Source organism: Sturnira hondurensis, unplaced genomic scaffold (assembly GCF_014824575.4).
Source record: "Sturnira hondurensis isolate 20B ecotype Veracruz unplaced genomic scaffold, ASM1482457v3 Scaffold0008640, whole genome shotgun sequence".
Classification (NCBI taxonomy): domain Eukaryota; kingdom Metazoa; phylum Chordata; class Mammalia; order Chiroptera; family Phyllostomidae; genus Sturnira; species Sturnira hondurensis.
The window spans coordinates 5,988,608-6,000,635 of NW_028081271.1; the positions used below are offsets into that span (position 1 = coordinate 5,988,608).

The 12,028-nt window shown below is 38.3% G+C and overlaps 1 protein-coding gene across 4 annotated transcripts in view; it reads left to right on the top strand.

Moving 5' to 3' along the window:
- The window catches only part of CFAP96 (cilia and flagella associated protein 96), a 15,205-nt gene extending 7,380 nt beyond the window's left edge, over positions 1-7,825 (top strand). For all 4 annotated transcript variants that reach the window (XM_037055185.1, XM_037055184.1, XM_037055187.1 and 1 more), the window contains exons 4-8: positions 19-156; positions 261-336; positions 2,749-2,928; positions 6,419-6,588; positions 7,716-7,825. In XM_037055185.1, coding sequence (XP_036911080.1) covers positions 19-156; positions 261-336; positions 2,749-2,928; positions 6,419-6,588; positions 7,716-7,764 — 613 coding nt within the window. In that variant the 3' untranslated portion in view covers positions 7,765-7,825. The remainder of the gene's footprint in view (positions 1-18; positions 157-260; positions 337-2,748; positions 2,929-6,418; positions 6,589-7,715) is intronic.
- Positions 7,826-12,028: the final 4,203 nt, after the last annotated feature.

Genomic DNA, 12,028 nt, shown 5'->3' on the forward strand with positions numbered 1-12,028 from the left:
ATTTTTTTTAATGGTAAGATGCGGAGTGGGAAGCTACTATGGGACAATAGGCGGTCCAGTCCCCTTCTTCAGTGCGCAGTCCAGACCCAGGGAAAAATATGAGGTACCTGGGAAGAATTTATACACAAACCCAGGGAAGAAAGGAACTGGATATGGGTAGGATATATTTACTACTTTTGTAGCATTTGTTTTGCACTGAAAACAATGAAATCTAGAATTTCTGAACCCCAAAGTCACCATCACTTGTTTTCTTTCCTTAGCTATGCAAATGTTACGATAGGTAAACAGTTTTCACACTCTGCTGATTTCTACGATGCAGCAAAACTAGATTTTAAGGTAAAAGAATGTTTTGAATTTTTTCAACTTTTCTCATTGAGTTAGAGAATTCACTTTGATCATATTTTGGTTTAACCAGGTGAGGCTTTGTTTTGCTTGACATATTTGTATTAGTAGGTGAATGGCAGCCCAAGGTTTATGAATTGTGATAACTTTATTTTATTTTTGCTATTAGAGCTGCACATCTTGCTATAGGTCCTCTCAGCTCTTCCCAGGATGAGCTTCTGTCTGGTGCTATAATTTACCACATCTAGCTTTCATCTGTCTAAACTGGCTGTGAGACTTCTGTTAACTCGACCTGATCAACCTCACTCTATTTTGAGTAGAAGAGTCATATCCTAACACTTGGTCATGTCCCCGCAACACCCTACTAGCAAAGTAGTGGGAGAACTTTGGGGCCGACCAAGCCATTGTAATAATGAGTGAACGGCGTGGAGGGGGGATGGAGAAAAGTGAGAAAGTAGAAACAGAACGGAGGAGCGATTGAAAGGATGGAAAACTGCTCCCTTCACTAAGTGGCAGGATGAAGAACTGGAACGTACCGGCTTGGGCCTTTGACTCTTTGCATTGCTGGTAATTTTTAGTTGGATGTTGGGCATAGCAGATTTTCCCTGATTGGTTGCTAAACCTTTTGGTTTTCTTATACATATTCTTGAGCTTTGTTCTGGGGTGCAGTTAAATGAGGTGTAAACAGTTGGATTTTTTTCAGGTCTTCTTTTAAGATTCTTTTGGTGGGATGGAAGCAGTGCTAAATCTAGGGCTAGTTCTTCCTCACTTCGGAAGCGAGACCTTTCTGTGCGCCCCACTCAGTGCCCTGGGGATCGTGATTTCTAGCACAGCGGATGGAGCAGCACCCATCCCAGCTCTGTGTCAGGGCTGGGTGTTGTCACCTCTGATCTTTTTAGGTGGTGCCTTTGGCCTTGAGCAGTTTTCCAGCAGATATGTTCGTACTGATCAGTACTCAACTGAACCCTCTCGGGTGGGGGTTGGTAAAACAGATACGACATTCAGATCCTTACAGCATTGCCTTATTGATACCCCGTGTCAGAGTCACCGGAGGTGGCTGTTAACACTGCAGATGAATGGGCCCTGCAGTAGACCGATCAGAAGTCAAAATTAGATAACACTTCCCAAAAGGAAAAATGGAATGGTTAAATTATCAGTGCCATTGTGGTGTGGGAGAGAGGAGAGGAGATCACCAAGAGGGAGTGAAGTTCCTACAGGCATGAAAAAGGGTAAGGACAAGCAAAAGTAAGAGAAAAATCCAAGAAGAGCAAAACATTCTGAGTGTTATACAGCGTTGTTCTTAGAAATGAAAACCAGTCTTCCCTGGATTCACGGTTTTAGATGCCAGTTATCAAATGTTTTCAGTTTTCTGTTGAATGATGAAATGCCAAATTTCATAGTCGAAAAAACGGAGAAAATTCTGTCAATATTCATTTGACAGTTTTCTTTTTGAGTCTATATTTTATATCATGAAAATTTTTTCTACTTTATTAACAGCAACTTTTGTCCTTAGTCTTGTCGCACAGAGAAGATTGCAGTGTAGGAGGGAAACAGTTGACTCCTGTATTGCTTGAGTACTAGGTAGCCAAAAATACTGTCATATAAAAATGGCTGGGTGTAAAAAGTGGATAGTCCTCATTCTCAGAAGTAAAAACTGACGCCTGTTACGGGACTACCACGTGCCAGGTACTATATATGCAGAACTGGGACACTGGGCACAGATTATCCTCGTTTATAGTCTGAGAGCACATGACATCACGGCGCCCTGAGTCCCTGGAGAGTGCCCACCGGCAGGCGGGAGTGAGGGTTTGAACTAAAGGCACATCTTTCTATTCTTTCTCCCTTTTCTTTTTTTTTCTATATCATATTACTAAGATAGTTAGTATAGATTTGTCCAGGTGATAAGTAGATTTCTATACTGCAAATCAATTTATATCCAAAATTAAGGATCATAGTTGTGCTTGTTCATAAGTAAGCACATCTTTGTAGCATGAAAACAGAACATAGCAGAGGAATGTTTTAAAAACCTGTGAACCTGGCAGTATATATTTAAAAACCTATGTGCTTATGTTAAAATTTAAAAGAGCCCTGGATGGGTGGCTTGGTTGGAGTGTCGTTCTGTTGCTGGTTCGATCCTTGGTCAGGGCACATACCTTGGTTGCAGGTTCGGTCCCCAGTCGGGGTATGTACAGGAGGCAACTGATCAGTGTTTCTCTCTCTCTCTTTTTCTCCCCCTACCCTGCCTCCCCACACTTCCTCTTTCTCTAAAATAAATGAATGTATCTTCAGGTGAGGATTTAAAAATTAAGTAAATAAATAAGTAAATAAATGAAATGGAAAAGAAGATTCGACTCTGTACTATTATGCATTTGGGTAACTTATGCTATATAATTTCAAACTCCACAGAAAAAGAATGAAGAGCATCATAGCCTACTTAAGGGGGCGCCTTTCAAGTTAAATCTTTACCCAAGAGATTATTTTGATACCAATCCTTTTTTTTCGGAGAAGCCTCTCCCACCGATTAGAAAAGAAGAGAAGAAAGTACCGCCTGCAGGCCCGTTTAAGCCCCCTTCTCCTGGTAAAAAGGTAAGTTACAAATTTTAGAATGAAAAAATGTTAAGCATTTTAAAGAAACGGTGCCTCTTGCTGCCAAATTGGTTTGTTACCTGTGTCAGTAAACTTTTGCTCATACTCACGTCAAGAATCGTGAAACCAGTTTTTATAAAATTATGAAAAGTCCCAAAGTATGGCTAGCATATGGGAATAAGGACGCTCTTATGCAGTAATTATTAATCAGTTCCAATATTTTTGAATTTACAATAGATTTTTCTAAGTGCCTCTCTAGATCTTAGGGATAGTTTTTCTCAAAACCATAAAGAGCCGGATGATCTTTTCGTTTTTGAAATGATTAAAGTAAAGTGTCTCACTTTGCTGAAGTTAATAAGTGTGAATAAAAACGAAAATGCTCCTCATGGTTTACAAACCTTGGTTTATATATATTTTTCTTCTGTAATTGCCTGTGTATTTTCTCTGCAGATTTTCTATTAGGATATATATATTTTTTCATATTGATTTATAAGATCTTTTCATATGTTAAGGATACTGTTCTTTTGTCATCTGTGTGGAAAATGATTTTTTAGTCTGTTAATTCTGACTTAATGATGGAATTTTGTGCTATTCAGAAATTTAGTAATTTGATGCAGTCAAATTTATTCTTTGCACTGAGCTTTATGATCTTATACCCTCATCATCAATATTAGAATAAAATACATTCTTGATTTCTTCTATTCGGCTTCTTCTTTTGCATGGAAATCTTCATCTGAAATGTACAGGGGTGGGCAACAGTTGGTTGGCAGTTGTTCATATGGAAAATAATACAATGAACGATCAATAATAATACAGAGGAGTGAACAATTCTGTGTTTCACGTGCTCACAGCTACAAACCCACTTTTGCTTACTCCAGTAACTGACGCGAAGAGTGGGGTAAGGACCGAGCTTTCACCTTTTTCAAAATCCAGTTTTTAGGGCGGAAGGAAACTTTGGGGGAGGGCACGTTCTGCGCCTTGGTTGCGCTCGTGGTCGATCTGAAGGGCGTGTGTCTGCGAGGCTCAGAGCGTTGCGGGCTTCGAGTGGGTGCAGTGTGCGGTGTGTGAATTAGATTTCAGTAAAACTGCCATTTTTTAAAGGCCAGTTGTTTCCAGTATTAATGGCAGAGTAATTTGTAATGCCACTGCTTTGGAATACCACTCATCAAATCAACATACCCTATGTTTGAGGACTTTTAAAAAAAATTTCCATTCTATTTGATATTTGCTTCTGTCTACCAGTTCCAACCTGCTTTTAATTATTACGATTACATTTCAGTATTGGGTAGTCTGTTCTCTTCTTGTTTTTCTTTAAAAAAACGATATTGGCTCTTCTTCTCTACATATTCTCTAGAACTTTGGAATTATTTCGTAAAGTTCTGGGGGGAAAAGACCTTTGGTATTTTGCTATAAAGTTAAATCTTTAGATTTTAAGATTTATTTGGATATTCATAATTTGAATCTTCTGACCTAGAAATGAACAAAATAAGAAACTTCATTTCCCTGGTAGAATATTATATTTTACTTCATATAGGCTTACATATCTTAGATTTATTCATTTATTCATTTAGGCTTATGTATCTTAGATTTATTCTCACTTATTTCAAGGCTGGGGTCAATAGTTTTTTCTTGCAATCGTATTTCTCCTCATGTTATTTGTCCTTATAAAACATTTGATTTTAAAAAATTACTGGCTGCTTCATTACACTTTCTTATATTCTAATGGGTATTGTGTTGATTCTTTTTGGAGTTTCAGTTATATGATTATATTATCTGCATAATAATTTTGCTCCCTGCTTCCCAGTACCTACATCTCTCATGTCATGCTCACGTCCAGTTGCTTAGACCACAATAGTGGCTGTCCTTGCCCTAATCTTGAGTTTAATGAGGATACTTCTGGTGTTTCATTTTTATAGATGCCAACAATAGGTGTAAATCAGGAATGTATGTAGAATTATGTGACTGTTTTGGGCTGATCTATTTACACCATCTCTTTTCCCCCCTCTGACTTGCTATTAGATGAATGATGATAATTTCTGGAACTGAATACTACTTGACCATGCTGTGTTACTCTTTAAGTGTAATAGGTTTTCGTTCGTTAGTATTTTACTATCTTTGCATCAATGACTTTAAGTGTGACTGTACGTTTTTTTTGTATGCCTTGTTCTATTTTGGTGTAAGTAGATGCCAGCATCTTAGAATAATCAGGGAGATTTCCTTCTTTATGCTCTATGCCAATTTAAATGGCACCAGAAATATCTGTTCTTGAAAGCTTGAAGGATTATTGTAGGAAATGTTCTGAGCTTAATTTCTTGCATGGTGCCCATCTGTTTTCTGTCTCTATTTAAGTCAATTTTGACATTTATATTTTCTTCGAAAATCATTTTTCTTCATTCAGGTTTTCAAGTTTATTAACATCGAGGTTAACCAAAACAGTATTTTAGTAGTCTGTATATGTATGGGCTCCTCCACTCCTTTCATTTTTAATTTCAGTATGGCTTTATCTATTTAATTTACTTTCAAATGCATCGTTTGGTAGGTTGGTATATTTACCATATGCCAATCTATACCAATCTAGATTTTATTATTTTTAATTTATCCACTTATTTTTATACTTTTGAATCTATTTTACATTTCTTAGGTTTTCTCATTATTTTTTGCTCTTTGAAGTAATCTGTTTTTAATCTAGAAATTTTGAAAATTACAACCATATCTTTCAAATGAATTAAATTTTCACATATATCTGGCTTAGATACTATAAGAGAAAAGATGCCTAAATAAATGGGTTACTTTGATTCTGTAGCATTTTCTTAGTAACTATATATAATATAAAGATTAAAGCCATGGTAAATCAGTTTAAAAAACTGAAGCAAATATTTATCTGTTTTGTGTGTAAGTGAAAAATATTTTTATGGACTTCCCTTAATTATAAATAAATATAAAAATAGATTACGCTTTTTTCTCACCTTCTATTTCTATGTGCTGTTCTTTTTTTTTTTTTACAAAAAATTGTCTTTCTCGTCATTGACTGATGTTTAGCAAACTCATGTTCTGCCAGGCCTCCTGTTGAGTGAACTTACCCTTGGCCTCTTCTCCCAGCCTTCGGTTCCAAGTCCTAACTTCTTTCTCTGTCAAAATATATGTGACCTAGGTCTCATTCCCTCAGTGGTGGGCTCGCCCCCTAACTAGATGATAGCCTGATGTCATAAAGTCTCACTAAAATTTTAATGCTGGGCAATAATTTAGACTTATTTTCTTGTGAACATTTGTATTTTAATAGCGACTTTTAGAGCCACAGTGTCTTAACCCCATAAAATTGATGGTAGGGAAGACTCTTCACTAGTATTTGAATTAGACAGAATAGATATCTTTCTTTAAATGTAAAACCAACTTCACAGACAATGCATGAATGCATATAAACTTCTTCAAAATCTAATTTTGGGGGAGCATTTTATAAAACCCCATACAATATTCTAATTTCCATTTGTAGGCTGGTGGAATGAAGGCAGGCACATTTGACCCTTACCCTTCACATTCTACTGACCCTTATGTGGCTAAGTTGGCAAAGCAGACTGTGAGCCAAGGCGCTAAGATTTTCCACCCACCAGGTGGGCCAAAGAGCAGACCAATTCAAAGCATCATGACTTTGAATGTCAAAAAGTAAGTAAGATGTTTCATGTAGTCCCTATCCCGAGAGAAATTGTTTTAGACGTCTAGATTCCTTCCAAATGATGTTTTTTATTTGTGCGAACTTGTATAGACAACAAATCCGGGGAAGCTGAGAAATCCTTCCACACATCTCCTCTCCCTCCTTGAAGTTCTTTTCCATCTTCTGAAATTTGTAGTTGGAAAAAGCCCAATTGATCTGCACCAAACTCTTCTGTCCATAATTTTTAAAACAAACCTGTGGCGTGTCACTGAGTTGTTGGAGATGAAACGGACATTCCTCGTTCAGTTAGCTGGGCACGCTGACAAGACACTCGAGGCTTCTGCTCTTAGCTTTGGAACGGCCTTGTATGTAAACAGGAAATATTCTTGTTCATCAAAATGCTGTTAGCATCACTATATAATACTTCGAGGAGAAGTATATATTCAAGTATCTTAAAACTTCAATTTTACCCAGCTTTGGAGTACTCTTAAAACTGAGAAGGTCTCAGGAGCTCAGAAAATAAATTAGAAAAGGACAATCTATCATTTTGTGTCTGTGTGTGCAAGATCAGAAATCAGTGAAAGAATTCGTTTCTGTCTAGTCACTGAAAAAGTTTTAATGTCAATTAAACTGATGAACCTATTTCTAGCTTCAGTGTGATCCTACAATGGATTACGTAAAGGGCACCAAGTTCACACTTCCTTTTATAAAAACACTAGTGCAGCCTGTCACTTATAGACAGTGATTATAATACCAACATTATTATTATATCACAAAACTAAGGCTGCCCTTCAATATTTGTGTAATTTAACTGTTGTCTACAGGAATAATATTCTTGGGGGCAGTTGTCTGTGGGTTTTTTTCTATCCAGAGAACAGAAGGCTCTATGGTGCCCTAGTTTATGTGTTTGGACAGAAAAGAGTAACTGATTATTTAACACTGGTCCCATAAACCAATTTTTCGTTCTTAAATTACATCTTTAAAATATATCTGATTTATATAAAGTGAAGCTTTTTAGTGTGGTGAGGAAATTTGGTTTGGGATTGTTCATTTTTTACTGCAAAACATTTTTACAAGAACCTACAGATATATTAGCCATACCTAAAAAATTAAATGAGCATTTATTTTCTAATTTTAGGGCACTAAATATGAAGAACTACAAGACTGCTTCAGTTCAGTCCTATTAGCATCTGGAAGACAAAGAGCTTTTTAGATCCTGACTACCAGTAATTCTTTATCAGGTGCTAATTATTTGGAAAAATATATAAGATGTTGTGGAACAGACAGCTGAAGCATTTATGATGAGTTTAATCCTTTTACTGTAATACTCTTCCTTTCGTGCTATTGAATAAATAGCATCTGCTAGCAATTTAATATGTGGTTGCTGATCTGTGTAAGAGCTGTGTTTCTGAGAATATAATATTTAGAAGTTTTATAAATCTTGACTTGTGGGGTCTCGATTGAGAGCGTGGACCCCTAATGTTAAAAAGCTCCAGGGTTGTGGAGCAGCGGTGGATGCGAGGGAGGGAGGGGCGGAGCATACAGAGTAAACCCTGAACTTGCTGTTTCTTCTTGGAGCTGAAAATTGGATCTCTTGCCACCCCAGGGTCATAGCCTGTACAGTAAGTCAAGTGTCTCAATTTCTGAGGTCCCACACCTTCATTTATGGCCTCTGTAAAGCATCAGGTCAGCCAGTGCAGCCTCAGGACAAGTTGGGGGAACGAAGAACGGGGGATGCACGTTCACTTCATTATCTTGCAGAAAATCACCGAGTTACAAGGCGGATGAATTTGTCTTTGGTGCCCCCCCCCGGCCCTTTGTGGCTGTCCAGAGCTGCCTCTTGTCGGGTATCCCCCTAGGCTTCCCCCTCTGGTTCTCAAGTTCTCTCTTCTTCACTGGCCCTCCCACTTTTAAAGCTATCTGCTGTTGAAAGATACAATTTAAATGTATTACTATAATTCATAAGGAGGTCGATATCAATAGTCCTCATTCATTTGTGGGTGGTGGTGGTGTTTGTATTAAAAAGAGACATGTACAGTATCTATTAATATAATGTCTTGGGGAGGTTCTTTCTGATCCATGGTGCTGCCTTAGGACTCGTCCTTCTGCCATCCTAGGCTTCTCTGAGCTGGAAATCCGAATGCACAGGGGCTGGGTCCTCTTTCGGACCCATTTTTTTCCCAGTGGGGTGGGGAACTATGTCAATCCAGGTACACATCTGGCTTTTAAAGAGATTGCAGTTGGTACAGTGAATTTTTACTATTGTCAAATATATATTTTTATTTTGTGCCTCATAACTATTTCCTTTCTTCTAAAAGTATTTAAAAACTTTATTTCCCATGCAGAGGATAGCGTGGAATGAACATCTTTAAAGACTTTATCAAGGATATAATGTAAACTCAAAGGGGAACACATTTGTCTTTGGGAGTGTACCAGGTACACATAACTTTATAAAATTCATATAGTCATACACTGATGTTATCAAACAGCCTCACACACACAGTCCTTTGAGATGAGAGGCCTAGAATTTCAGATTTCATTAAGATCTAAATGCTTGTTTTTCCCTCTGCCTTCTGTCAGCTGTAGTTTTTATGAATGTGCTTCTCCTAGCAGAGCATGCGTACTTCACGTGGTATTCGTAGGTGGGAATGTGCATCTAATGCTTGACCGAAGGGCGCAGGAAGTGCTGTGACGGTGGGCGGAGCTTATCCACAGTTTGCATTCATGCGTGGCGTCAATTTACAGGAAAGGGAATGCAGAAACCAGCAACGGGAACAGGGGAGGCGTGTGGGAAAGGAACGATCCTTTAAAATGATCCTTTAAAATGTTGCACACACACGTACACTTTTATTGGAGGGGTGCCATATTTATGATGACCATCGATTTTTTTTTTAGTCATTACTGACTCTTAAGTTTGCAAATACAACACAACATTAGGTGGTTTCCTGTGTAACAACTTTTCCCCCTGAACTCAGACATGAGGAGTTAAGGGTTAGTGGACACTGGCCTCCCGTCTTGTGAAAACGCTGGCATCTAGGTATCTCTGGTCCCCCGATGGTGCCTGGATGACTTGAGTGGTTTCCCGCATCCGTCAGGCGCGAACAATGGAAGGAGCTCGCTTGTCCAGCAGCCATTAGTGTCTGCTGGGAGTCCTCCAGCCTTGCCTGTGCAAGGCCCAGCACAGAAACAAAGAGGAGGGGTACTGGCCTGTCATGGAGGAAAGGCTGAACTTCAAGCCAGATTGGGACCAACGAGAAGCTCCCACGGGGACTGGAGAGGAAGTTCCACAGCAGCATATCCTGTGTGTCAGAAGTCTTTCCTTGCTACTGTAGGGGCTGATTTTTGAACAAAGCAATACAAGTGATTAAACTCTACCAAGACTGATAAAAAAAGGAGAAACCCCCAAATGAACGATGTCCAAAATTAAAGATGGAATGTTGTCACGAGTCCTCTAGATATTCCAAAGATAGCAAGGAGTATTATGGACAACTTCATGGCAATGCATTTGAGAACTTAAAGTGTTCACATTTCTCAGAACATGCAAATGATCAAAATGGAGTCAAGAACAGATAGAAAATCTCAGTTGACCATATCTATTCATGAACTTGATTTTGCAGTGTAAAACCTTCCCATTTGGAAGACTCCAGGCCATCGGTGAATTCTGTTATGCATTTAAGGAAGAGCTAATGATAATACCAATCCTTTCGTGAACGCTTTCAGGAAACAGAAGAGGAGGGAGCACTTCCCAGCACAGTTTATGAGGCCAGATTTTCCTGGTGCCAAAGCCAAATAAAGACATTGAAAGAAAATGATATTAAGACCAGTATCTTTCTGAACATAGAAGAAATCCTTAACCAAACATTATCGAATTGAACCCAGGAGTGTATGCTGAAAGGGTAATACATGACCTTTTGGAATTTATTACAGCAATGCAAAGTTGGTACAATGTTTCAAAATTAATCAGTATAATTACCAAATTAACAGATGAAAGGGGAAAACACATCTCAGTAAATGCAGAGAAAGCATTTGATACAATTCAGCAAGTTTACAGAGTAAGCAGCCTTAGAAGCTAGAGCTCACGTCTCTTTTGGGGCAAGGGCAGATGCGCCCTTGAGTTGTATGAATTCTCTGACTAGTGCCCAGTAGTGCTAGCGTCCTAAGTGCCAAAGATGTTGTTTCCACCTAGGACCACGGCAGGCAAGCTCACTGCACTTGTAAGAAAGATTTGGGTTCCCCAGCCTCAGAGCTCTCTCCTGTGATATAATGGACTGTGGCCCTTTGCATGTTGTGTGTAGGAATAGGGGTTTGGAGAACCAATGCAAAAATGGTAATATTCTGGCCCCTGCTGTGGCCATAACAGACCGTCCTTCCCCTCTGACCCTGATGTCTCCTGCCTTCCACTGGAACTCATACAACTGTTTGGCTAATGAAGTAGCTTACGAGTGTGGTGAGATCTCATACTGCTGACAGTTCTTGATTATACACATTGGTTTTTTAATTACAGTTCTTGACTATAGATATAATCTCTATATAATTATATATAATCTGTATTATATATAATATAATACATATATTAGTTTTTTAGTTAGAAATTGGAATGAAGTGTACATACCTAATTCTAATTTCTAATTTCTAATTAAAAAACTAACCTACTCTATTACAGAGTAATTGTAATCATATTTAAAGGCAAACTTAGAATTATTTTGTAGGAAAAAAGTTCTTGGACAAAGGATTTTGAAATGTTGATTTTAGAAATTTATTTACACATCTTGGATGGAAGCACTTGATACAGTTTACTTGGGATTCCTGGGGAAAAAGAAAGAATTTGTTTTAAGGTGGGAGTGCTAAGTATACTTCAGAAAAATAGTAATTAACCCCCCACCCCTGCTGCTCCCTTCCAAAGTTGCTTTGTGCATATTCAGTGTACAGAAGTAATTATAAATAAAATAGCATGAACTCTATTAAAAGAGTAAAATCTCTAAATCTACTGTAAAATTGGACACAAATCTTAAAAAATGTATTATATTCATCTTTTAAAAAAGATTTTATTTATCTTTAGAAGGGAAGGAGAGAGGGAGAGAAATATCAATGTATGGTTGCTTCTTGTGCATCCCCTGCTGAGAACTGGCCCCTGCTGGGAACTGGCCTGCAACCCAGGCATGTGCCCTGACTGGGAATCCATCCACGATCCTTTGGTTCACAGGCCCATGCTCAATCCACTGAGCTACACCAGCCAGGGCCTGTATTATATTCATCTTAAAAGTTTCCATCTTATTACTGTTCTCTGACTAGTGCCCAGTAGGCTAAAGAGAGTTTAAAAACTTGCTATTAGCCCAGTAGGGGACACATGAGAGGCAACCACACATTGAAGTTTCTCTCCCACTCTTTCTCCTTCCCTTTCCATCTCTCTAAAAATAAATAAATAAAATATTAAAAAAACTTGGTATTAAT